Source organism: Heliangelus exortis, chromosome 12 (assembly GCF_036169615.1).
Source record: "Heliangelus exortis chromosome 12, bHelExo1.hap1, whole genome shotgun sequence".
NCBI lineage: Eukaryota > Metazoa > Chordata > Aves > Apodiformes > Trochilidae > Heliangelus > Heliangelus exortis.
In genome coordinates this window covers 9,441,112-9,468,683 of record NC_092433.1, presented here as the reverse complement: position 1 = coordinate 9,468,683, position 27,572 = coordinate 9,441,112, and the positions used below count along the sequence as shown (strand labels likewise).

The 27,572-nt window shown below is 50.3% G+C and overlaps 1 protein-coding gene across 3 annotated transcripts in view; it reads right to left on the bottom strand.

Annotated features, from left to right (window-relative positions):
* The window catches only part of NCKIPSD (NCK interacting protein with SH3 domain), a 47,073-nt gene extending 26,160 nt beyond the window's left edge, over positions 1 to 20,913 (bottom strand). Inside the window, exons 1-3 of one of the 3 annotated variants that reach the window (XR_011728229.1) lie at positions 20,678 to 20,913; positions 1,021 to 1,133; positions 173 to 374 (exon numbers count right to left, since the gene is read on the bottom strand). Coding sequence is in view for 2 of the 3 variants with exons in the window: in XM_071755934.1 (XP_071612035.1) it covers positions 173 to 374; positions 1,021 to 1,133; positions 20,678 to 20,848 (486 nt within the window). In the remaining variant the exon portion in view is untranslated. Of the gene's footprint in view, positions 1 to 172; positions 375 to 1,020; positions 1,134 to 20,020; positions 20,624 to 20,677 lie in introns of those variants that run through there. The other 2 variants (XM_071755934.1, XM_071755935.1) reach the window with 2 other exon arrangements.
* Between the last annotated feature and the right edge of the window lie 6,659 nt (positions 20,914 to 27,572).

Sequence of the window (27,572 nt, the reverse complement as noted above, 5' to 3'; positions counted from 1 at the left end):
GCAGAGGGATTGTTACAGACTTCTGAGAGGCAGCACCGATTACATTGCAGTCACACTACGTAAGCAGCACAAACACTTCATTTGTGACTTTATCTGCAGAAGCCTTTTGTTAAACAGGACGTGATGTCACACCACTGAAGGAAGAACCTAGAAAAGGTCCAGCCTCTGTTACCTGATAGGGACCTTCATCCTCCTCCTCAAACTCAGTGTTTGGAAGACTGTGATGGCGCTCGTACCCCGTCCGGCACACCCCGTTGGGCTGCCGGGACACATCCAGGTGGTGGTCGCTGGAGGACTGAGTCATAACCACCCCCTGGGGGCTGGGGGAGTGACCTTTGCGGGACACGGTCTCCTTCCGGTGATGGATCAGTTTTCTGAAAGAGAACAACACCATCAGGGACAGTGCAGCTAAAGGAAGGGAGGGACCCTGCTACGTTTAAAGGATATATTTAAATTATTTATTGCATTTGGGCTAAATATACCAGAATGGGTTACTTTACTCTGAATACCAGCTCCAGTTTCATTAACAACTAAGGGAGCACTTCTGGGGGAGGAAGGAAGGAAGAGGCTTTGCAAGAGTCCATGATTTATTCATCAGTTTGCTGGATAAAAATGCCACTTCCTCAGGGGGGAGAGTCACATATTGCATTGCAAGCTTCAGAAATTGCCTGCACTTTAGAATCAATGTTCAACTGAGATTAAACCAGTGTGCCTCAGTGCAGAGTGTGAGGTGTCAGAGAAAAACAAAAATTGTCCTCACAAGCAATTATTTGAGAACATATTAAGGACCCCGCGCCACACACCAACCACCTCTACAATTCCTGGCTAGTAGAGAGGAGAAAACGCATCCAGAAAGGTTTAGATTTTTCCTCTTAACCCACAGTGCATCTGACAGTTCTCTACAGCACAGAGGCTCAGATCAGTGATGTCCAACTTGACCCCCAAGAACAGAAAAGACACAAGCATTACACACTGACCACCCTCCACCCACCAGCTATCCCAGACACCCGTTGTACTTACTGGAGGACATCTCTCTGCTCCAGGTTGTACTTTCCACCATTCTTCATGGCTGCATTGTGCACAGCCTCAATGGCACGGTCAATGGACTGGAGAACCACATCTTGCTCCAGCACCTGAGAAACACAACATCCCAGAGGTTACTGTGGCACTTCAGCTGTGGTTCTCTTGCACCAGATCTTAGGGCAAGAACACCCAGAGCAGAGCTTCAGGACCATGCAGCAGCCTTGAATATTCAGCCTGCTGCAGGCTGCTTTGGAGATCCCACTGCAAAGCTCATCTTACCCCAAGCTCAATTATTTCTGTTCTCAATGCCCTGCTATGGAGCAAATACAGAGCCCTGATGTTATGGACCTTATCAAAACTTGGTGGCCTTTGGAGTTAACTGGCTCAAAGTTTGTAATTTTATTCACTTTTTTCGTGGTTTTTTTAATATTTGTTGCAACTTGTATTTGGCTTTTCCAAATTTCCACCTAAACTGTCACAGCAACATTTATTCCTCCCGCCAGAGGGTTTAGCACTTGTTTCTGTCGCTGAAATAAACAGCAGCCTTGAAACAAGAAATACCAAATACTCCATTCCAGGGCTTACACAGGGGGGCTGGGAACGCTGTGGTGAAGGGGCACAGGAAAGAAAAGGAGGTTTCCAGACTCAGGACATTCTCCAAGGCTTTGTTTATCAGCAGTTGACATGGCTTTAGAAAAGACCTTTACAGGTCTAAGACTGAAGGCAAAGGACATACTAGAGAGTCTTTACCCTGGATCCAGCAAACCCACAGTCTCCCTCAAGGTTCTGCTGGTGCCTGCAGCATCCATTGGATACCACCAGCAGCTCAGCCCACGCAGGCAGGGGAGGAGAGGAGAGCTCAGCCCCAAGTGCTCGCTGCAGCTGTCTCAACACTAAACCCCCTTCATCTTCCCTTGCTTTGCCCCCTCCCTGCATCAGAGCAACCATTTATCCAGCCAAGGAATGGCTGGAATCTCATCAAGGCTGCACCTTAATTGGCCTTAGGGGGCTACAGAGCAGCAGAAGGCAACCCCTCCCCGCCGAGGCTGGAAGTGCCTGCCTCCACAGCACTGGCATGCAGCTTTCTGATAACACGCTATGTATTATTTATATCCTGATTAACTGCTAAACCAAATGTGAATTAACAGCAACTGCAGACCGTGTGGGGGGAAGAAAGCAACCTCCAAACAAGGTGGGGATGCAAGGCCCCCTCTGCAATACTCAGCTTTGAAAATGAAAAATGTAGGATTTTTTTTTTTTTTGGTCAGTTTTTTTCTCAAGAAAGAGAGAAGAAAGCAACTGGGGAAAACTTTCCAAATAAAACTAGGTATGTCAAAATACATCTACTGAATTCATTAAAGGATCAGATCAAGGAAAAAACCAACACTCAGAACCCAACTTTGGGATGAAGCCCCATGTGGTCTAGGGAGCATTTCACCGTCTCTAACTTCAGATCTAAGCAAGAAAATGGAGCAAACCTCATTTGAACATCTTTAAAGGAAGGCAAGACAAGTTATTTCAAGCATATCTGTTTTTCTGAGAAGAGAAAACTACAGCAAGCTGTATGCATTCTCTGAAGAAGAGGAGCAGTGCAGAAGTCTCCAGCACTGCTGTGCCCAGGGCAGTGCCAGAGACTCCTGCCTTCAGCATGGCCCACCTCCCCCAGTCTACCCCAAAATTCAACAGAGTTCCTGCTGCAGGCTCCAAAACCCATCTTGGAGCACTCCCTGATCCCTCAGTTGTAATTCCACCACCCCCCCATGAGATGCACCACTCCACACTGCCTCCTCTCCCTGCTTCACAGCCTCCCAGGCTTTCACCCACATGGGTTTCCACCTCCCTCAGGCTGATCTTCCCAGGGAAGATCATGGTACAGAGGTCTGAATCCTACTCAACAGCTCAGCATCTCTGCTCTCTTTGGATGCTGTCTGGAGGAATCCATAATCTGGAGCTGCTACTCACTCGATGCCATTTGTTATGGAGAGGGGGCTTCTTTTCTGAATAAGCACAACATTTTCACACTAACACAGCAGTGCTCTGACAACTGGCTCTTAGCTGTTGAGCTCCTTCCTTTGTTTCTGCTCCCCAACCCACTATTAACAGGGCCCTGTCAAAAGGGCTGGAATAAAAAATCTGCATTAACTTGCCACTTGCATTTTATGACAGTGTTGATGCTGCTCATAAATCACCTTCTTTCTCCCTTCTTCTGCTGAGCTGGGCAGGGGCTGTAGCTCAGGGGCTGTCCTGAATTCAGGGTTTGTCATGTGCCTGGCACTGGGGATCCCCTGCACTATGGTCATAAAATTAAAAAATAGAAATCAGTGTCCTGGGTAAATCATGTGATTAGAAGGAACCTGAATGCTCTTCAGGCAACCAAAAGAGCACTGCAGTGTTTGAAGAGGATGGACAAAAAAGCCCATTGCAGTTAAAAAGAGCATGGGTTGCTTGGGGACAAAAGTCAGGTTTGCCAACATCTCCCCTGCAGTCTTTCTGTCCCTAGGACTCAAGGGACCACCTGCTCTCAGCAATTCAGGATAAGTGAGGTGCTTCACTCTTACCCTCGTGTAGATGAGGGAGACCACACAGCCTTGCCAGGGGATTCCTGCCTGTATCCTGCACCCGCTCCTGAGGATGCTGGCAGGCAACACAGGGCTCCATGTCTTGCAGAACAGAAGCCACACAAAGGCCCCAAGGCACAGAAGCAGAGCTTTTGAGCTCCCTTAGGAGCTGATCCCCGTGCTGTGGTCCAGCCCCTGCTCCCTCCCACACTCCAGGACCCAGAGATCAAACCCTGCTCCCCACGGGCTAAGCTGGGCTCAGATGGATCAGGGCAGCACATGACAAGGGCATTGCTGTACAGCCTGCTGTCAGGGGAGATGTAGCATGGAAAGCTCAGGGATTCAGATGGATTTCCTGAGGCTGTGCTGGGAGCTGCAGGGGTGGGGGCTGGCAGAGCCCCCAGCAACCACCCCAGCACACCAGCTCTTTGCTCTATCCATCACCAATCACCAGTGGCACCGACATGCTAGAGGCTCCTGAAATGCAGAAGAGGTGGCAGGGACATGATGATGGTGGAAGGTGCCAACCATGTGTGCCCACCCTCTTGGGGTGACAGGGGCTCTCTGTGGCTGGCAGGCTAGCTGAGCACAGAGATATCAGCAGGACACAACCTCCTGTCCAACACACCCTGAGGAGGTTTTCAGTGAGGCATGGATCCACAGTCACATGGCATCTCGCCCCAGACAAGAGTGGCCACCACTCCCTCTCTATCAGATATTTCTGGTTTAATCAAATAGAACTCTGCAGCAGAGAAATGCTTGGCTCTATAAAGAGCCTGTCAGAACCAGCCTGGCCACACCAAGAGGCAGGGAAGAGCAGAGCAGTGATCCCTGACGATCACAGGCTAGACTGGCTGATGGGGCACAGTATCAGAGACCCAGGAACACTGTCAGCACCCTGCAGGCCAGCTGCCCTGCAGGAACAAGTTACAGCTCAATTAGAGCTACAATATCAGCCAGGAAATAGAATTTCTTCTATCATAGCCTAGTGCAGGAGAATCACAGAAGCATCAATAAACCATTACTTCCTCTCTGCTTGCTAATAACACAAGCAAACAAAGGGTTTCCCCAGAGCCCATTGCCAATTTCCTCCTGCCCCCAATTGCAGGAGGGGGCTCCCCACCTGAGGAGGGGCAGAGCCAGACCTCAGCACTGCCCCAGAGTGTTCTGTGTACCATCTCTCCCCAGGCAGGTGGAGAAAGATGCCTTTCCCAAGGCTAAGTCAGGCTTTTAAAAAGCATCCTTCCAGGGTGCCTGGTGGGTAACTAAGCACAGCCAACAGAGTGGGGCACAGCTGTGCACAGGCAGAGATGTATTGACCCCCACAGCTCACATTGCTCTCATCTGCACTGTCCCAAAAGCAGCATCCCCAAAGAGAGCACACATGCACAGGATGTGTTGCACACCTCTGCTTCTCCACCGAGGGACTGATGAGAGACCTGAGCATTTAGAAAGCAGCATCAGTGTCCTGGCTGGGCAGGCAGCACAGCCTCCACTCCTGCTGTCCTGGAACTACCACCAATGTCATTTCCCTCCTTCATTTGGAGTCCTTCCACACGTACCTCTGGCGTTGTTTAAATGCAATCACACAGAAGAACTTGCTCAACAGTCTAGAATAATCATACCTTTCAGAAAAGCATTTTCTAGACAAACAGGCTGACAGCTGCATCATTGCAGACAGGCTGAGCCACCCTGCATGTGCGAGACTCCCACATTTATGAAAGTAGCCCATTAATGTATGGCAGGCTTTTCTTTCACTCCACAGGGGGCTGATCCAGGAAAACATGGATTTTTTTTCCTTCTGCCTCCCCAGCTCCTAGTGATCAAAGGCCTTTGCTCATCTGAACGTGCAGGAATCAGTGACCTCATTCCAGCAGCGGCTTTTGCAGCCATAGGGGTGCCTAGGCAGGGCTGCTGATTTTCATCCTCATGTCATTGCTCCAGCTCTCACAACAGCACAACAAAAGACAGACAAAGTTTTGTCTCCAGTGACAGCTCAGTTTTCATGCAGCTGCACTGACATGGACCACTGCTGAAATTAGGACATTTATCCCATTGGTGTACACAGGCACAGGCTGGTTCTTTGTTACTCAAATAGGAGACGAATGCCACCTCTTGGGTCACATGCTGTTTGTCCCCAGTCACCACCAGACTGTCTGCATGATCTATTCCTTCCAGATTTAAATGATCACAGCATCAATTAATACAAATCAACTAGCCTTTGTCCATGGCAGAGTGATGTACCACATGAGCTCCCCCTTTTGAACCACACTGCTCAAACAAATAGGATGAGTTTTGGTGTTCACACTGATGCAGCAAATTCAGCTCCTTTCTCTTCCCCTTTCTGCAGCCCCAATCAGAAATTTTTAGTCCCTAGGCTGTTGGCTAAGAGATATGCATTAACTTATTCTTGTCACCATGCAGACACCGTGCCTTGAGGCACTTAAAAATGCATGACAAAAACACCAGTGAAACGATGGGCAACTGGTCTGGTTACTGTGCAAATAAGACAAGAAAAGCTCCAAACAAACCTGCAGCGTCTCTGACTCAGTAGCGAGCAAGCAAAGACATGGCTGAGCTCTTCTGACAAAGAGACAGCCCAGAAACAGATCTGGAATTCCTGCTGATGTGCTATGGTGGGTTTCTAACAGATCAGTGTTTTTCCACTGGGTGCTGACAGCAGCCGCTCGCACGGGCAGCCTGCACAGATGAGAAATGAAGAGGAAGGAAAGCCAGGGAAAGGGCTTAAGTTGTGCAAATCATGCTAAAGCAAAAGCCAGAGCTCCTGGCTAAATACTAACTACGGACAGTACAGGCATGAGTGGTATTTGCAATAAACAATACCCTGAAGGCAGCCAAGGGATGCACAGCAGCCCAACTCCAACTGATTTCTCTCCCAGGAGCAGGCAGCTTCAAAAATGCAACTAATTTCTAACTTCCCAGAGTGCTGGGCAGCCTACAAGGTCAGCAGGTCCTGTCTCCTCTTCTGGCATTCAAGGAGGAAGGTTCAGTTTTCCCCAAGAATCTATTTCCACAGTAGAGATTGTATCAAAATGCTGGAAAGGTGACAGCTGTATAAGAGGCAGGACCAAGAAATTAAAATTTCTGCCATGTTCAAGAGAACTCTCTTCCCTCCCATTCACCTCTGCACCAAAATCCATTTCCAGCACAGGAGGATCAAGTAAGGCTTCAGAAGTTAAGCAGGAAAACTTGAAAGCTGTCAATTCAACTGATGCACAAAGACTCAAGAGAAGAGCGTGTACCTGCATGTTAGCTGAAAGGGACTTTCCTCCTGCATACCACAGACTGGCACAGATTTAGCAGCAGTTACATGTTTGAGAGAGAAGTAATAACTCATGATTCATCTTGCAAAAAAATTTATGGTTTATCAGCTTTTCTTCCATAATCCCCCCTCTCATGGCCAGCCTTCTGGCAAGGGATGTGAGGAGGCAAACTGCAGCTCTGCAGATGCTCTTTGGGCATAATTACTATGTTGCCCAAACCTGAAACAATGGACAAATTGTAAAACATTTCCAGTCCCCCCTTTCCTGATAAGTTAGTAAGAAAAGAAAACTGCTCTGCACTGCCATCTTAGCTCCAATGCACATGGGAATGCAGACCTGGTGCTGGTCACAGACATACAACCCAGGAATGCTGGCCAGGCATGAGGGAGAAGAGACAAGAAGAGTGGACAGGTCATCATCCAAGGAAGTACAGAGCCTGTGGGCTTGGGAACAAAGGATTTGGGTCTGCCACACAGAGAACAAGTGCTACCTTCTGTTATTTGCCAAATGAACAGCCACATGTACTTTATTAAAGCCACTAATGAGGGAAAAGAGCTTCCATCCTCATGGGGCAAACACAGGAAAGTCATCACCTAGTTTTATTCCTGGACAGATGTAAATTGCACTGAAGTGTAAACCAAACACAAATGCCTGAGATCTGTTTAGCAGCACTGGGCTCAGAGCTGCTGCGCCCAGCACAGCTGGTACTCCTTCCTGCAAAGCTGTTGCTGTGAAGATGAGAATCTACTTTGCTTCACCTGGGAGAGCCTTGGAAAATTCTCCTCAAATAGAGATGATTCCAGTCGGAAGGATCAAGGGCAGCTTGCTTGCTGCAGGATTAGTTAGTAGTCTGGCTAGGAAAGGATTTTCCAGTGTCCTGAACTCTGCAAACATGGAGTCTTCTGCCACAAAGAGATGCAGCTCCCCTCACTTGCCTCAAAAATAAGAAAACAAGCAGGACAGGATCAGAAACCACATTAACTCAGTCAGAAAACCTACTGCTTCCCTCAGCATGGAGCATTTCTTTCCAAGTTATTTGTGTACCCTACCTGAAACACAGCTTATAACAGTTGTGTGATCAGACCTACTCTGAAATAAAACAACCCCCAATCCACCATATGGAAAAGCCTGTGTGTTTGTTACCAGGAGCAAAAATGCTCCAAGCAACTGCAAAGCAGCAGCAACCAGAAAGGCTGAGTTCAGCTCTCTCACAGAGAGCAGCTCCACATTCTCACAGAGCAAACCCTGTTCCATAGTGTCGTGACCACTTACAAACAGTCCTCCTGCCACTGTCCCTTCACACAGCTCCCAAGCACACCATGCAGACCAAGATCCTTAAGGACTTCTCCTCCTACTGGTGTTTCAGGCCAGAGACCCAAGAGATCAAGCACACTTACAAAGTTTCTGTGGCCCATAAAAGTCTCATTTCTGAATAATACATAATGCAGATCTTCTCTTCTGTCCACAGCCCCTTCTTGGGTCACAGACACAGGTATCTGAAGTATCAGCAGTAGGAAATCCCACCAAACTCCTCCCAAACACTTTCAGGCTGTACAGCTCCCCTGTACTGGGCAGGTACTTCCCAACACAGGAACCCCAAACAAGTCTTCCACCCAAGTAGAAAGGCACGTCCACTCCCAGCAGCCTCCCTCCAGCTGCCAGCAGCCTCCATTATTTTAACCTGGGTACAAAATACTCATTGAGGGATTTAAACAAGAAGTGTGAAAGCGAGGCTGCCAGTAAAAGATAACACTCAAATCTTCATGTGCTTTCAGGTGGGCTGTTGTAAAGCTTATACAAGAAGGAACATTGCCTTCTGAAGGAAGACAGACATCTCCCTCACACCCCTGCCATGGATTTCAGTAGCTGTTTGTTTTGACATGCTTGGAGTAGTGCTATGGAACAGAGGATGTGATTCAGGCTTTGGGCTTATTAGTGCTAGATACAAAAGTTGCATGGAGTGAGGTGACAGCAAAGCCATTTGAAGTCTGTTTAGAGTGTAGGGCAGGAAGGGAAGGGGCACCAGAGAGGCTGAAATACTCCACAGGGGCCGTGCTGTCAAGAGGCAGATCACGCTAATTGGTCATGGACAAAACACCCAAGTATGCCAAGGTGCTTTGTTAGCAGAGAGCTGCTGCTGCAAGCACATTTATTCCTGGTAAAGCAGATGCTTCTGATGAAGCACTCAGCACCCAGACACTCACCAGATTCAGGGAGTCAACACAATCAAGCTTTATTGGGACCATGATACATCTAATGCTACCTCATGCCCAAAAATACACAAAGATACCACTGAGATCTATAGCAGTGTCTTAAAATTACAACCATTACATATGTGATCATAAAAACGGAGAGCATAAGCCAAAAAACCCCCCAGAAAATTGTGAAGTAAAGATCCTGCAGCTTCCCAAGTTGCTTTTTGACTGGCAGACAGTGGGAGTGCACAGCACACGATTTTTATGTGCTGCAAAACTTACATTGACAGTTTACATTGACCTACAAAAGTACCTTGAGAATTGCAAGTTTTGCTATGTTTATCAGAGGAATAAGGCTAGCTTGTTGTTATCTCCAGATTCTGCTCAAGAACAAATCCAGGGGTTTGTTTAGTGGGCTTTTTTCTGAAAAAAAGATTAAAGGGTTCAAATAGATTTGCTGACATTTCACCTATGGGGAAGTTAAGAGGTAAGTTCTGAAAGAAAAGCAATTCTTTAGTGTCCCACAGTATCTGTAGGGAGAAAATAGCCTACTGCTCTCTAGCTGAGAGTTATAATCCCATCTCCTTTTGCAGCTTAGAGAAGCATGGGCTCCCCAGAAACATGAAAAAATGGGAACAGGAGAGCAATGTCCTCTTATGACATCGTTCTACAGGCAGCAGAACATAATCCTGTTCTCCTCACCTCCTGAGGCAGTGAACAAAAAAGCGTATTTGTTGGACTGTTTGCTTCTCAAGCAGAAAACTTTCAGCCCAGCTCATGTGCCTCGTTACAGTATTGATTCCTCATGCTCACCTCCTCACATGCCACGTTCACCTATGTCAGCATCCACCTTGTTCAGTGGCATCAGACAGAAGGAACAGATGTATTTGAGGAAATCTTCCCAGCCCATCTCCAGTGGGACAAGTCCCTCAGGGAAGGACATGGCCAGGACTCAGGTCACCTCCACCATACCTAGCTGGTGGCCCCTCCACAGGGGGGCTCTGGATTAGGAACCCTCTAGTGGACAAGGCCCCCATGGGGCTGAGGATGTGGTGGAAGCTGCCTGACAGCCAAGCCAGGGGCTAGAGGAACTCTCAAGCTATATGGCTTGCACAACCCCTGTACATGCTGTCTCTCTCCCCCCTCTCCCTACCCTTTTTTCTCCCACCTCTAAACTCCTCTAGGTCAAGGCTGATCACTCTTTGCCACTGGTAACTCCTCATGGCCCAGCTATGAGAGGTTTGGATGGTCCTCCACATCTGAAGTCATGCAGGACCAGACATTGCAACTGTGGTTTTGCTAGATTTCTATTTCTCAGCAATTAATAGTATGTTAATAGCATGTAAAAGTTTTTAAAGTGACCAGAGCTTGAGTTCATTTTGAGATCTTCAGCTTCTGAATGAGAGCTCAAGAATACCAAAGTCTCATATGCCAGTCTGTATCACTGAGCAGTGCTTGTAAGAGAGGCCAAGGCCACAGACAAGATGATGCTTCCCAAAACAGAATGGTGGAGGGGTTTCTTTCCATCCCTGATGTAAAGAACTGTACTGTACATGCCCCTTCATGAAGCTGCACAATTATTTTAAAGCTGCTGCTATCTCCTGTCATCAAGCTACTGGAAGACAGACTCATGAAATCATGTCAAAAAAACAAATTAAATGGGATGCATTTTTCATTTTAAGTCAATAAAGGCGGGTTTTTTATGTCAATCAGAAAAAGTCTTCAGCTACAAACACTTTAATTCAGCCAGGCTCAGGGAAATCCCTAAGCTTCTGCATTAAGTAGGTAGTGAATTTTTATCATCATTATTCTTACTTGCAGAACTGGGTTTTCAGACAATTATTCTTTTTCCATGTTGAAAAATATGGACTTCCCTAATACTCGAGCTTCTCCTGACAAATTCTTCAGGGACCAGCAAACCCAGGCATGAAGGAAAAGAGACCTTGGACCTGCCTTCTGCTGTATCACTTGGTGTGGTTTGGGACCTATGCATAACACACTCAATGTTCAAACCATGGTGCCCCTTCCTCCCCCTGCAAACACACATCCTTTCCTCAGAAGGAGAGAGAAAAAGGGCATCTTTGAGCAGCCTGGAAAACCACAGAATTCACTGAGTTTAACCAAAAAGGAATTGTCATCACATCAGATTGAGAGGCCACGGAGATCTGCATTTGTCTGCTCAGTGAAGAGCTTCAACTTGATCTCTTTAGGCAACCATCTGTTTTTCACAGGAGCTGCTGCAGTTCTTTGTGCAACCATTGCAGCACAGACACCACACTGACCTCAACTGAGAGAGTGCCCTCCATCCTGAAAACCTGTCCACCACCATTTCCACCTTCCACACACAAGTGGGTCAAAGTCACCTGCATGGCCCATCCAGGCTTTTTTACCACCTTCCGAGGAGGAGGACACAACTCACAGGCTGAGCCATCGCTGGCAGGACAGACACAGGAGACTGGGGGTAGTAGAGGTGGAACCAGTGGCAGGAACAATAGGAGATGACCCAACCACATTAGCAGCTGGGGATGTAGCACCCCTCCCACAAGCTCTATGGATAAGAATTCAAGACCTTTTCATCAAGATATCATCACAGCTTCCAGGTGATCCCCTTCTCTTTGTGGGTGAGTGTCTGTTTTAGCAGCTCTTTTTTCATCTTCTCCCTCATCCTTTTGTTTTTATTTCAGTATAATAGAAGGTTTGGAGCTGGGCCCTGCCCTCACTTGCACTAGGAAAAGCCAAGAAAAAATTAATAGCTATTACATAGAAGAGATCTAATCTGAACCACAAACCAATGATTTAGGAAGAAGCGATCCACAGCCTGGAATTATCTAGTGCGCTTAGTCTGACAGTTTGATTTATTCTTTTTTAAATCAAACTTCTTGAGCAGCTGAACAAACTAAAACATCAGCCTGTGCTGGCATCCCCGAATTACAGGCACAAAAAAAAAAAAAAAAAAAATCACCATCCTACAGACCATCCCCAGGCACAGCACCCCAGCAGCCTGAGCAGAGAGGGAGTTGAAGTGGTGTAGGTGGGACCCCATCAGCAGGACAGGACAGCACAGACACCTATTAAAAGAGCACATATGACTAACATGAAAGGCATTCTGACCCAAGGAATGGGCTCACTACACTCACAGCTGGGTGATGATGCTGGCCTTTCTGCTGTATCAGAGGGACAGGAAGGACACAAGTTTCACAACTCAGTAGTCAAGAAGTGAGCAGCTTCCAAGAAGGAAGGGAGTGACGCCTTCTTCTAAACAACTTCACCAGGCAAACAAATAACCAGGAAAAACAAACCCATGAACTTCCCACCTCATTCTAAACAGCCCACAGTGCCAAAATTTTCCTTTGCCTTCTTGCTTAAGCCTTATGCTAAAAGAGGACAAGTATTTTTGCTTTGCTCCCTTGCTAGGGCTGCAAACAGCTCTGCCAGGTGAGCCCTGCATTGCAGGGTGCTAACACAGGAGAGCTGAAATGAAAATAACACTGCTCTCCTGCTGCCGTGGGTCTTCAGGACAACTCTATTTCTCCATTACTGTCAACAGAGCTTTGCCCAGCATAGTGCTCAACACCCCCACAACAAGAAAGTGACTGGGAAGTGAAGGGGAACAGAGAGAAAGAGCTGTTGTCATGAATAGCATCCTCTGTTCCACTTTTCACATGACAAGCTTCAAAACACTTTTTCTTTAAATCAAAGGTTATACCATGTGATAAACATTAAGACAAATTAGGCTTGACAGGTTCCTCCTGTAAAGGTCAAAACTTTATTTGTGAGCCACTAGCCAGGGAAGCCAGTGTTCCCAGCCCAGCTGGAGCTGCATCTCTCCCTGATAGCACTTCTTCACATTGTTTTCCCATCATCACTAACACCAGAATGTTTTCCTCCAAAGCCAACCAATATGAATTCCTTCTCCCTGCTCCTCTGTATGTTCTTCCCTCCATACTTCACACAGAGTAGCAATCACAAAAAAAAAAAAAAAAAAAAAAAAAATCAATTTTCATAAGCTTTCCACTTTATTGGTTTCAATATAAATCTCTCCTCCTGTTTTGTTTGTTTCCTCTTTCCCTAAGAGTTCACCTGATGAGATGCTGTCAATCCTGGAAGGACATGCATGAGTGGGATCAGAAGAGGTGCATGATTGCAAACACAGAGCAACTGTGGCTCAGCCAGCCCAGAGACATTTAAACTTCATCTTCGAAGACATCTGCTAATCTCCTTTGACCCAGAAGTGCTCCTGATGCCCTGCTCAAGATGAGGACAGCACAAGACTGATCTTCTGAAACATCAGAAAACAGCAAAGGTTGAAGGGAAGACACCATTCAGCAGACCTGTTGCTTGACAGCTTGACTTGAGGTTACCATTGTTAATTTAGAGAGATGTCCCTACACTGCTGGGCACTTTCCCATGGGCTCACAGCAGTGTTGATGAGCTTAAATTTGTATCAAGTAAATTTCAACATTAAAGAGAAATTCAGCTGAGCCACAACCCTCCTGCATGGGCTCTTGCCTGTATCCTCACTTACATGCAGGGGAACAAGGTCTGGCAAAGAAAGCCACTTCTACAGAGTCCCATAGTGAGCTGGTGACAATCTGAACAGAATCCAGATTCCTGTATGCTAATCAGAGAAGCACCTTGGTCAATAAATACCTGTGACTGAGTCACTACTAAAGACTTTTTCCTGCAAATTGGGTGAGAGGGTGTCTGTGTTTGCTGTCCTCCAGCATCAGCACCTTCCCATGCTATTTTGAACAGATGTTCCTAGTTCAAAACTGGCAGTCCTTTCCTTTGCAATGAGAAGTCAATCCTCCAGATGTAAACCAGGGAAGGAAGCCTCATCATCTTCTCCTGATGAAAATAATTCAAAAAACATACAGCAGGCAGCCTCCAAAAAAACTCAGTTAAAAGTAAACTGCATGATAACAGCAGGTAATCACTTGTGCAACAGAGTGAAACGCTCACAGCAAGACCAGCACCAGAAGGCAGGGGTGCAAATGACCTTGCAGACACTGCAGCCCCACAGGGAAGCTGAAAATCAGACAGCCTTTCAGCTCAGGGAAAGTGCCTCTTCAAAGTTTCTAGAAGAAAATGGCACATTTCTTCTTGCTCTGCTCCCCCATATCTTGCCCTTCCTCCAGGGCAAACAGAGCCACAGCCCCATCATTCACAAGCAGACATGGGCTCTCAGACATCTCCCCATTGCTTGATCTCTTCTGACCAAGACATCCTTCATGTTGTTCAACCATGAAACAGGCTTAACATTTCCATCCCAAAGCAAACTCACCAGCACCCCCGAAGCATCCCCCAGTGCCACAGCTCAGCAGCAGCAGGAGTGATAAGCCCAGACCTCCAATACAGCTCTTATGCAGGTGTTCAGGTCACAAAGGCAAATTTCATCTGATATTAAAAAGCCTAATTACTTTTAATAGCAACAAGAACATATCTTCACAGCCAAGCAAAAATGGGGGCTAAAGATCATTAGCATATTTCTACTTTCATCATTCTGAACTGTGAAAGATTGCAGAACTTCTGGCTAAGATGTCAAGTCTTTAGCTACAGTAATTAGAAATGGTTTTAATTTCCCTGACTGTGCAATTTAGTCTCAAGGATAAAAATCCATCTCAAAGCAATAGCAGCTCTGAGATGATAGCACCTCAGTGTTGTGGCAGCACAGAGAAAAAGCTTTCATTCTTTCAATTTCTTGCATGTGTCAAGAAACGCAGCCTCAGCTGCAAAGCACTACCAGCTGCTTATTCTCAAAAATAAAACTTTATTTTTAGCCTAAGTGCTTATCCAGGGTCTGTGCAAGTATTACCATGAAGCTCTCGGGCCCATTGTAAGCTCCATCAAATCTGCAGCAGATGACAAAACGCGATGCAGGCTCCAGTGCAGGACGTGGTCTGTACAGCAGTCTGCACCATCATCTTCTGTTCAGAAGCAACAAGAGGAACTCTGCCAGTGATCAGGAGTGCCAAGTTTAAAGCTAGATTTTATGTAGATGGAGGGAGAAACTCTTTCAGCAAAGCACAATTGCCAAACCTGAGTTTCCAGCAACCAGTCATTTGCTATCAGAACATCTCAGCATTTGATTGACACCATACAACCAGCTCCATGCTCCACAACCATCATCGCCTCCATGCTGGTGAGAAAGATTTGACAGCACCTGAGCTACCACAGCTCTGCTTCCCCTGCCCTAAACTGGCTACAGCTTCAGCACGTTCTGCTCCATCACTGAACCAATGCATTTACTATTCTGGCAGAAAAACAACCAGATTAGAAACAGCATTTCCAGCAAAGCATTCTCAAAATGCTTGTTATATTCCTGGCTGGGTCTGTTTTCTCACCAGACACTCCAAAGCTTCTTCACCATCAGCACACACATCTTCCCACCCAGACAGCCCCCTTCTCCCTCCTCCAGAGGTAGACAACATGAAAGTGTGCCTGACCAGAGAAGGCCTCAGCTGAGCAGAGAATATAAACCCACACTGCAAGCACTTTTTCAGCTATTCCAAACAAATTTTAAGCAATTCTGAAAAAGCTACTAACAGTAATTTCAGTGACCTGACCTAAGTAAGAGCTGGGCCTACAAGAGCAGAGGCAGTGCAGGGTAAGCCTGGGCCACGGGTTCTGGCACAGGATGAGGGATCGGGTTTGAGGAGTGGCCACTCAGCCCCACGCTCTGAGCCCTGCCACACCTCTGGGCTGCAAGGAGAGGCAGCTACTACACTACCTCACTCTCCACAGGATGCTTCCAGTCCTGAACAACAATACAACATGAACAAGGGTAAAAGAGTTTCCAGCAAGCAGAGAGTGCTCAAATCACACTCCCTGGCAAAAACCTCTCTTCTCTTTGCAGCTTGGGAGGTGAAACACCATTCCTGCGCCTGCCCAGCCGGGACTACCTGTGCTCTGCTGTTGTGCACTTGCTCATGCTGCAGGAGAATGTTAAGTTGTTGCTAGGCTGCACAAAGCAGTCTCTTATTTTTATCACAAGCCTGTTTATTCTTGTAGAAAAAGATAGGGCAAATAGCAATGCAAAGCATTCTCAAAATGCTTGTTATACTCCTGGCTGGGTCTGTTTTCTCACCAGACACTCCAAAGCTTCTTCACCATCAGCACACACATCTTCCCACCCAGACAGCCCCCTTCTCCCTTCTCCAGAGGTAGACAACATGAAAATGTGCCTGACCAGAGAAGGCCTCAGCTAAGCAGAGAATATAAACCCACACTGCAAACAATTTTTCAGCTATTCCAAACAAATTTTAAGCAATTCTGAAAAAGCTACTAACAGTAATTTCAAAGCTATTTCCTAACAGCTTAATACACCTGAGCAGTTGAGCTGCAGCCACCAGCATGCTGAGCCATTCCTGCTTCACTGGGAGACATCCCCCTGCAACTTAGCACTTATTTCTGCACCCCTGACATTTACCAATACAGCATTTTAAAGCTGCCATTCCTCTCCTCGGCATGAGATGTTAACACTTCCACTGATGGGGAGTACAGCTCGGGTCAGTGCAGACAGATGAGGCAAGACCAGTCATGGCACCTGGTGAAGAAGAGAGCTGAAGCAGCCTGCTGCTCCCACACGTGGGTGCCACAGCCTGCAGCAAACCACCACAGCCAGCCCCTGCCCTGCTCCCTGTCCTATCAGGAGCAAAGCAGATCAGTTTTCCTGGCAAGCCAAGTGTCAGCCATAGTTTGGCATCCTCCTTAAGAGCCGATAGATTTGTGCTCCTTGTGCTGTTGAGGTACAGCCTGAAACCTTCATCCAAAGCAGGAATAATTCCTGACTCCTGTTATTAAATTACATGTCCCATCATAGTGATAGCAACATACAGGATATTTAACCCAAAGGAAGGAACCTTATTATTTGCTGGACTCGGCATTTGTCACTTCCTAACACCAACTGAACGCCCTGCTCCTTAAGGAAGCTTTCTAAATTGAATCTTTCACAGCTTCACATAAAGCTTTGAAAGGCTGGCCTTCTGGAGTGACTGTCTGGCTCCAGAGGACACCCCAAGCTCCAATTTAATCTCCACTTTTTTGCTGTCACTCATCTACGGCCTAAGCATCAGCACACAGCTGGAGACAAAAGACCAACCTTGCGCCAACAGGCACCCTTCCACTCAATCAGAAGCCACAGCACTCACACCAGCAGCTTCACTGCAGCAGCATTCACCTGGCATTAGATATTAGGACTTGTCTCTTGCTCCATCAATAGCTGGAGGCAATTATCCTACATGCTGCTGCTGCTGCCCGGCACAACACAGGATACATGTTTACCCTTGTCTCAGCAGCAGCACCTGTCAGCCCCCAGATTCATCACAGATTTGCTCGCTACCTCGCTGCTGAAGATCTCCAGCCACGGGTGTGTGCAGCCAGGTTTTGGTGCCTCTGAGGCTGTTGTTTCAGCAAGCACCTTGCTCCATTTGCAGTTCACAACCTGCCCCCTATTCAGCAACACGCAGCCCAATCCTTCCCTCTCAGTGGCTTCAGCACCTATCCCCAGAATGGCACTCGATTTGAAATGACTCTTAATAGCCCACCAAGGAGCTAAAAGGGAGCTACGGAGGAGTAAAATCAGCGGGAATACCAGCTGAAGTTGTGTGTTTCTAATTGACACAAATTAACTGCACATCACCTGCACCTTCTGGTGCCCTGGCTTGGCCTTAACTTGTTTCTTAGAGGCAGTGTATGTTTCTAAGAAGGTGTTGCTGCTGGTGTTTTCTTCACCTACAACTAAGCCCCTTTTAAATAGCAACTCTGAGCCACTAGGATTTCAATACAAAATTCTGCCGCATTTGCGACAAGACCTCAGCCAAGAATAAGCTTTAAATAATAAATGGGAATTACGTTTTCCTCTAGAGAAGCCAAGGCATGATTTCCCTGTATCTATGAAAGCTGAGAAAAAGAAGAAAAGAAAATTGAGAGTAGCTGGGCAGAAAGCTAATGCTCCTAATAGCGGATGGCAATAGCAACAGCAGCCCAAGCCTCTCCCATGAGCATCCTCTCAGCAGCCTGCTGCAAGGAGCTTTCAGGAGATTTGCTGCTGTTGGATACGACTGTTGTGCAATCTGTAGCTCACCTGGAAGCTGACTGCACCGCTAAGGAAGCCGAAGGCTGACTTTTACAATGGTGACTCCTGTTGGCCACTTTCCCTCCCTGCTAAGCACCCTAACACTAATCATTAGCTGTGCTTTTTGTTTGGTTGTGATTGGGGCAGCATTAATTACCTCCCAAATTCCATTCAATAATTAGTCTCAGTGACCTTATTACATGGAAACTCAGTGACAAGTTGATTGCACTCTCAATCCTGGACATTCAGCAAACAGTTTGAAGCAAGCTTTCAGCACACAGATACCTCCTCCCATGCATAAAAGGGGGTTCTGACTGCAGATCAGCTCTTCGGAGCTGGGAGGATGTAATGGTGGAAAGAAAGTCACGTACACAGAGCATTACTGCATTTGTGGAGCAGCAAATTAAATCCTGCTGCCTCATACGTTGTCAGGCAAGTGCTGGTGCTGAAAACTTAATGGTGAAAAACAGATGAGCTTCTGCAGTAAAGGCTCTTCTGTTTCCTGCTGCCAGGTCTAAGGGCATTTGAAAAAGTTACATCTGAGCCAGAGGAGAGTGCTCACAAAGTCACTGGTAACACTGCTTTAATACTAGTGAATTACTGTCAGGAGTCAGCTGTGGCAGGCTGTACACTATTCTGAGGCTGTATCAAAAATAACCTGATAAATTAATTCAGCAAAGAAATGCTTTTCCTCTAAGATTTTGAAACTGGTAGGAGCAAGGTGGAGAGATGCAGGAAGGCTGCACCAGAAGGCAGCCTAGGAGAAGGCTCCTGCACCTACAGCAGTGAAAAGACATCACACCACAAAAGCAAATGAATCAGGGGACTGCAAGAGAAGAAACTCATAAGCAGCAGCCTGGAGTTATGCCACCATGGGATTTTAAAATCCAGTAGTTTAATAAGGTCTTTGCTGTAGAAGTAAATAGCTCCTGTAAATAGCTTAAGGGCTTATTGATACACAAGATGTCCTCTCCTGCCAGGCCACAGAAGAGCCCCAGCCTCACAGAAAGATTGGCTCCTGAACCAAGCAGCCAGCAGAGAGCCCCAGCATTGCCCTAACACACATACATGCTCCCCAGGTAACGCTCATCTCTGAAGTGTTCTGCAAAGCACACACCCACACTTACTTACAGGCTGAGTTACTGCTAATCAGAAATGCAATGGCATCTGAAGGAGCATCAGCAGCACACTGAAATAAAGGGGCTTGTCACCATTTTCAGCCAGACATTAAAAGGCCCATTTTTAACATTCACCTGCATTTGAGCAACCTGGTCTAGTGAGAGGTGTCCCTGCCCACGCAGGGGGGTTGAAACTAGATGATCTCTTAGGTCCCTTCCAACCCAAACCAGTCTAAGATGTGTGTACAGTTAACCAATCACTGACGCAAGTTTTCAGCATGTAGTTCCCACAGATATCCCCTGAGGTCCAGGAGTGTAAAACCCCCATGAATTAGCCTTATATGAAAGGCCTGTTTTAATTTCAGAAATCATGTTATCTCCCAGAAGTCTCAACTAGACAGAGCTCTGCACTGTACAGGCTCTAGGCAAGCTCTCTCCCACTGCACCCACACAGGGTTCTCACCCACAGCAGGCAGCCAAAGGTGCCCTCCTTCCTCTGACCCCACTGAGGGGTGCAGCAGCCTGCTATGACTTTCTGCAGCTATCTGTATCACCAGCTGTATTTACTGTCACCGCAGGTGCGGGCAACTCCATGGCTTCTCCCAGCCCGTAGGACAGCAGAGGTTCATTGCTGGTATCTTGGTGCTGGTGGAGGGAAGACAATCACCCCCTGGCTGCCCTCACTGTGCTGGGTGCTGTGTGAACAGAAACCCCCGTGGCTAAATAGTGAGCAGGAAGATTGTCCATACAGGTGCTGATTACTTACACCAATTGGCAGATCCGAATCGTTCTGCATGCTCCTGGGAGGAGGATGCCCCTCACCATCTCGCCGGGGCATCACCTGGGCACTTTTCTGTCTTCCACTCACACTTCTGCAGCAGTAAAGCTGTCCCTTCAGCTCCTCACCTCCTCATTTGCATCTGGGTGTCCAAGGGACCCTCACCCAGGCCATCTCCTCCGGCTGAAGCTGTTGAGCTTTCATTTTTTCCCTGACCTGCAGAGCTGAAGCTCCCAAGACCTCGCTCTCGAAACCCGACCCCCGCAGAACTCCCTTTAAGCTCCAGATGCTCACCCCAGGCAGGAACACGATGTCCCCAAAGGTTCCAGCGTGCCGGAACCCACAGCCCTGGGGGGAACCACGGCAACAAGGGCCACTTCCCCCAGCTAAAGCCAGCGGCTCCTAGAACCGGCAGAGCCGGGACCCGAAGCAGGGAACCGGGCAGTCCTCCCCCGCCCGCCCCACAGCAACCCCGGGCTGGGGCCGCTCTCAGCTGCTCGCACCCCGGACCCGCTACCTGTACGGGGGCGGCGGGAAGAGCCCCCCGGCCCCGGGACCCCCAGCGGTGCCCACAAAGGCGAGCATAGCCACCCCTCCCGCCAGCGGGGTGCAGGCCCGCGGCCCGCCCGGCCCGGTCCGGCCCACCTGCAGCCGCTGGAGGTAGGAGGCCGGCGCGTAGCCCGTCTCGCCGGAGCCGGCGCGGGTGACGAGCCACCAGTGCTGGTTGCTGCGCTCCAGCAGCAGGAACGTCTCCCCGGCAGCGAAGGGCAGCGAGTTGGGCTCCGCTGAGCGGAAGCTGTACAGGGCCCGGTACATGGTGGCGGCGGTACCGGCACCTCCGACCGCCGCGGCCCGGCCCGGCCCGGCCCGACACGCCCCCGCGCGTCACCGCCCGGTACCGCCCCCTGGCGTTGTGGCGCCGCTCTTGCCGCCGCCCCCCACCTGCAGCCACCCGGGGCCGCCCGCAGGGGGCAGCAGCGGCTCGCAGCGGGGGAGAGACGCGGGCCGGGCCGGACCGGACCGGAGAGCACCGGGGCCCCCGGTGTGTGCCCGGGTGTCTCCCCTCCATCGCTGACCTGGCGCCCCGCCGTCGGGCCCGGAGCGGTCCGGGACGAGGACGCAACCGCTCCCGGCCCGGTGCACCTCTGTGGCCGGGATCCCAGGACAACGAACCTTAGGGCCACAACCCCAAGTAGCCCAAGACCTCTGTCCCACCCACATTCATCAGCAGCTCTAACCAGTCCCCTCGGACCTAGGGGCCTGACCCCTCCTGCTGTCCTGGGGAAGTGGGTCACCCATTTCCCCATTCCCCAGCCAGGGTTTTCTCCCTGCTGCTCTGGGGACAAAAGGAATTTTCCACCGGACAAGGCCAGCACAGGGAGCCCATCCTGGGGCTGACAGCAGCAGGGCTCGGGTTATAGCATCTCCGCAGCCAAGCCCACCACGGAGATGCCTCTTGCTGGTCCTGCTCTCCCCAGCATCTGGTATTGGGGAGTGAAGAGATGCAGAGATAGAAGTAGCCCACGGACGCCCCCCATCCCACCAGAGGGGACTTCGATTCACAGGGAAACCACCAATAATGAAATCCAGCTGGTGCTCAGACATTTAAAGCCAGGCTTGCAGCTGCCACAACTCTCTGCTTGTTCCCAGCACTGCCCCCAAGTTTTCCCAGCACTGCTTGGTGAGTTAATTCTGGTGAACCTAGTTACTGCAGTGAGGATGGTGGACCTGGAGCCAGTAGTTGCTGGGAATCAGCTGAATCCAGTCACTTTCAGGCTGGAGAGGCAAGGAGCTGCTTTGAATGGGAATTTGGAGATGTAACCAGGGCTCAACCCTCTGGAAACCTTTTGGAGTCTGGTTTTTTTGCCCAGGCACAGTCCTTTCCATATGCCTGGAGGGGACAGTGAAGGCAGCCAAGGAACAGCACTGTAGGAGGATGAACCTCCCCACTTGCAGGCTGTTACACTGTTTGTATTACTGGGGTCCCCCATGGGGTCAGGATCAGTCACCTGCCTATCCCCTGCCCAGGGCACCACAGCCCATCCCAGTTTCAGCTGTTTGCCCTGCCTCAACCTTCACTGGCAGCCAAGTCTCTGCTCCAGGTGAGCCCTGGCTGGTCCTTGGCACAGGCCCAGCTCCTGTTTGCACCAGGATCAGGGTGCCTCATTTCCCTGAAGTGGTTGTGCTGGGAGGTGAAGGCAAAGGGGGGCAAGGAAGGCACCCACCTCCCACACACCGTGGTGGCACCACAGCCTCTCCCTCTGCTCAGCACAGCATGCTGGCTCTGCAGCCCGCAGCCAGGAAGGGCTCAGATTCCTCTGCAAGGGCTCCTGCAAACCCTCTTGCAACCGGGTAGGATGCACAGCAGGAAAAAGAACCCCCAGGGCCTCAGGAGTACAGGATGGATTCCTGCTGCTGAGGAATCAAGTTCCACTTTTAAGTGCTGGGTGATTTATCTTGGGTAGGGAGGGGCAATGAGCAAGGATCCCACTGCGTCACTTACAGATGACTTCTAAAGCTGAACTTGAGACCTCAGATAATAACATTTGCATCCCTTGCCCTCGCAGCGGGTACCAGGATCACCACTGGAAGGGCTCGGCTTGTGCACGGCAGCCTCTGCTGAAGCACCGGCCACAGAGGGGAAGCATTGCACAACAACACTCATATGATTGAAACACAAACTTGTCAGCTCCACCTACACTTATATAATTCTGCACTGCCGAGTTGTCAACACGTTGCAAAACAGCAGCAGGATCAATCATTCTACTTTTAGGTATACAAATATTATTGTACTCCCACCAGGCCCTCTCTGGGCAAAAAGTCATGCGAGGTGGGAGGTGCTCTGGGGACCCCGGGCCCATGGCTCCAGGACAATGCTGCCAGCACATCCTGCATGGTCTAGGGGTGTCCATGAGCAGGACAGGGAGCACTGGGATGTCTCTTGGGCATACCTGCATTTCCCAGTGTCCTGGCAGCCCTCACTCATGGCAAACGTCATTAAAAAGTTGTAGATGGGACCCCCCCCTTGGGAGACGTCTTGAGATGTCCTGCCAGTATTGTCCCTGGCCATGCTGCTGAGTGGAGCAGGATGGTGCCCTGTTCGCATTACAGGCAGGAGAGGCAGCCTGTGCCTCCTGGAAGGTTTGCAGGCAGGAGAACTGCCAGGGCTACCATGGGACAGAGGTACCTGCACAGCTGAGCAGGAGGGCAAGCCACACGAGGCTCAGGGCCAGGCTCTGCCTGCTTGCCCAGAGCAGGGCCAGCACAGACTGCAGTGCACATGGCAGCTGGGCACTGCACGGGCTCAGGGGGCTGCAGCAGGGCAGCTGGCACACAGGACACATGCGTGTCCCTGCTCCTGAGTGAGACTTGGGGCCAGACATGTGCACAGGAGGCAGGGACAAGTTTGGGCAGCTCTGCACCCTGTACCACATGCACTGACCAGAGCCAGCTGGAGTGGCTCATGGCTGGGAGCATGGCCCGGCGTCCAGCCTGCACTATGCACACACCAGCATCACTTAAAGGGCATCTCACCCCTCCAAAGACATCTGCTCCTCCATGGGAGAAGCCCCTAAACAAGTACTGGACCCTGACTGCAGGGAAGGGCTCTCTGCCAGGCTGGAGCAAACCCTGCTGCTGTCTCTTGCCAGGGATGGAGTGCTCTTTACCAAGCCCGAAAACACCAGCGAGAGGCTGCTTTGCCAGCAGCTGCTTCCCCATGGAGCCTGAAGCCATCGGGGCGGCGGGTGGCTCCGGGACCTGCTCTGCTCTGCCTGCCCGCAGGGCTCCTTGCGCAACCCGCCCTGCACAGAGCTGTAGTGGGGTTGGCGAGGGCCCAGGCCCCGGGAGGAAGGAGCAGACAGCCCCTGCCAACAGCTGTGTTTCCTGGAAACGAAGAAGACAGAAGGTCGGGAGAGTTGAGGGATGGTGGTGGGGGGAAGCAGGGGGATGCTGCAGGGAGGATTGAGGCACCACGAGTTGCAGAGCGAGCAGCACACAGCCCATCCCAGCCTGCAAGCTCTGTTTTTGGAAAACAAGTCCTTTGGCTTCACGCAGCAGTGCCCTGTTCCTTGTTAAGCTCTACCCTCACATCCTGACCTGGCAAGCCCCTCGCCAGCCCATGTGGTCAGCCTGCTGGCACGGCCACCAGCCATGGCACAACCCTGAACTGGCTCTTCCCCACCGGGAGAGCTCTGCAGGCTGCCATGTTGTGTCATGGGAATGGCTCTTTCAGAGAAATACCACTTCGTCTGCCACCAGCTCAGCAGCCAAACATCTTGTGTAAAAGCTGGGTGCAGGCAGAAGGCATTTGCATGGTGAGAGAAGAGAGGGTGGACTTGGGTGAGGTGCTTGGTAGCAAGACCACAGGGTGCAGCACCGTGCCCGGGCTCCCCACCCCATGCTTCCCACTTCAGGGCTGGCAGGGTGAGGGAGACACTCTTGGGTTTCTGTCTCTAGCCAAGCCAATGCTGCATTGCCCAATGTCACTCCTCACTCCTCACATCCTTTCCCCGTTGCACACATGGTGGCAGGGACAAAGCTGCAGAGGCGAGGGAGTGCCTGAGGGGCACTGGTGGGACCTGGCCCTGCAGGCTGGAGGAGCACCCCTTTCAAAGAGACACATGAAAGACCTTGCAGGGCCAGCACAGCCCCTCATGGCTCAGCCAGTGGAGACACTGCTATGGTGCAAAACCAAGGAAGAAAAGGACAAAGCCCATGGCCTCATCCAGAGCTGGCAGCACAGCATGGCAGACACCAGACTCCATCGTGGGTGGCTGCCTGCCAACATCACCCATTGCTGCCCAGAGGGCAGGGACTGTGCCCCTGCTTGCACCCCTCATCTGAGCATGAGCCCTGGGCAGGCATGGGTGCAGCAGGCCCCAGTGTGCAGGCAAGGGATGCTGGCAGGGGGATCCCTGCAGGAGAGCAGGGTGTTTGGCATGGGGGATGGCAGACCATCAGCTGGGGTTTGTTCTGCCCTCATGCAGGCAGCTGAGTCACAAGCTTTGAGCAAAAGCCTGGTGAGAGGTGGCTTCAGGAGCCAACCCTCATTTCCATACAATTAACGGAAGGTGGCTTCACCCTTGGCAGCTCCCTGGTGAGGACATATTTACTCCAGGTCCCCTCTGTCCTGCTCATCTCTAGGCTGCATCACTGCTACAGATAGCCAAGTGGCACTGCTGAACCCTTGCCACCCTGTGCAGTGGGATGGACTGATGCCTGCCTTCAGCCCCACTATGGTGTCACTGTAAGAACAGCTTAGACCCAGTTTAATAAGTGCTGGTTACACAAACTTGAACCCAGCACCATTAGGAAAAACAAAGACACATCTGCTCTGCCACACACAGCACCTGCCATCCCTAGGGCAGCAGGCACCAGAGCCACAAAGGCATAATGTGCCTCTGTCCCTGTGCACTGGGAACCACCACATCCCTAGCAAACCTTGGGGCAGGACATGCCCTGCACCTTGCTGGGTCCCAATCACTTTGCAGCCCCAGGGGTCCATGGGGTGAGCAGGGTGCACTGCTCTCCCTTGCACAGGACACATTGTTCCTTGTCATAGCAACACTAGGCTGCTCCCCTGGGAGGATGCTGCTGCCTGGTCACAAGGAAGTATTTTGTTCTTGCTCCACAAAAGCCATTCGTGTGTTCCTCCCTACTGGCAGGGATCCAGCTCAGAGGAAGAAGTCCAGTGGCTACACAAAAGGCAGCATCACAGGATGAGGACAGCACAGGGATGGAGGTGTTCTCTCCTCCAGGGTGACCATGGGCTATAACTCCTTGCCTCTTACTCCTGCGTAGCCTCGATACTGGGATGGCCACCTGACAAAAGGCTCTGGGAGACCACAGACCCCAGCTCAGCCCCCTGTCCCCAGTGCCTTGTCATAGAAGCCAAGCTCAATTCACCAGAGAAGCCAGCACCATCTCTGGCCAGCTGACCCATGGTGACTCCCAGCAGCCGCCCCAGTTTTGGGGCTAGGAATGACCCATTCAAGTATGGCAAGATCCCTGCAAGCCTAGGGCCAGCACAGCATCACACATGGAAGCTACAGGGACACAGGGCTGGGGGTGCTCAGCTCCAGCCAGGCTGGACCACTCCCTGGTGCTCGCCCAGCCCCTACAAAGCCCCTAATGCAGGATCAGGACCAGCACATCACTGGGATGGCCTTCCTCAGGCTAGGATGCAGGAAAAGGTGGGTCCTCTCCAAGCATCAGGAAGCAGCAGCCAGGAAGGAGACCAGACGCAGGGGAGCCACAATGAGCAGGGACGTGCACTCAGCATCGTGCTCCACAGAGCAGAGTGGCTGCAGAGGGGGAGCCTCAGTGCTCCCCAGGAGCATCCAGCACAGACAGTGCCAGGGGGAGGTTACAGCCCAGGCAGGAGCAGAGCAGTGGGGAGCTGTGCTCAGGGCATGCACAGAGAGGGCAGGATTACTCCCTAGAGGGATCAATGCACAACCCAGCACTTTCTGTAGGCTTTCTCTCTGGCTGGGAGGGACACCTCCAGAGCACCTTCCTCCAGGGTCAGCCTGGCACCACCTGCCAGAGCCAAAGGAGGGAACACAAACCAGAGAAGCCCTCCTGCCTCCTTCCCCAGCCCGGCTGCTTCTCTCCCATTATCCAGTTACTGTCCTTTGCTATGCCCTGACAGGCAGGCAATCCTCGGGCCCCTCGGTGACCATTCACCCCTCCCCAGACCCATAATCTACTTATCCCTGTCCTCTGAGCAGCCCAGGCACAGGGGTGAGGGGTGACATGGCCGCTCGCTGGCTCCCACCCGGCCTGTCCCAGGCTGCAGTTACGCAATTGCCTCTCCACAAACACAAGGAACTGCTTGGAGGGATTTGTGCAGAACAGCATGGAAGGAAAACAAACTTGCTCTTGAACTTCACCAGATAATATGCTATTCAGAGCCACTTGCCATCTGGGTCACCCCCTCTTTAACCCTTGAGGAAACACTCTGAACCCTTTAGATCCTTGCGCAGGTAAAGGAGTTTTCTTCCTGACGTTTTGTTCTTGCAGCTTTTAAAGCAACTGATTAAAAAAAACCAACATGATTTCTGTCCCAATTCACCCCCTTGTGCTGCTTGAGGCTCGGGAAGCTCCCAACCACCTTGCTGTTGCTTCACAGCACTGGCACAGACCCTGCTAATCCTCAGACAATGTTGGCAGAAGCAGTTGCCTTGTAGCACCGGTTTCACCTTATTATATGCACCCCCAAGTGCTCTGGATCTGACTGCTGCCACCACAACAGTCTGAGACCCTGTCCAGACCCAAGCTGACAGTGCTGGCAGCATTACTGAGAGGGCAGCTCCCTGCCTGTACCCAGAGCCCTGTCTGCAGGCAGCAAAACAACGGAGGAGTTGTTCTGGAGACAGCTTCCATCAGAGCAAATGCGATTGTTCTCATCGGATTTTATGAATTCCCTCCAGAGTTCCTACGTCACACAAGTACATTAGAGTTTATCCCTGCTAATTTCAGACCACAAAGTCAAACGGTGTACCAGATGATTCTGCACAGAGAGGCTTATTCATATGCA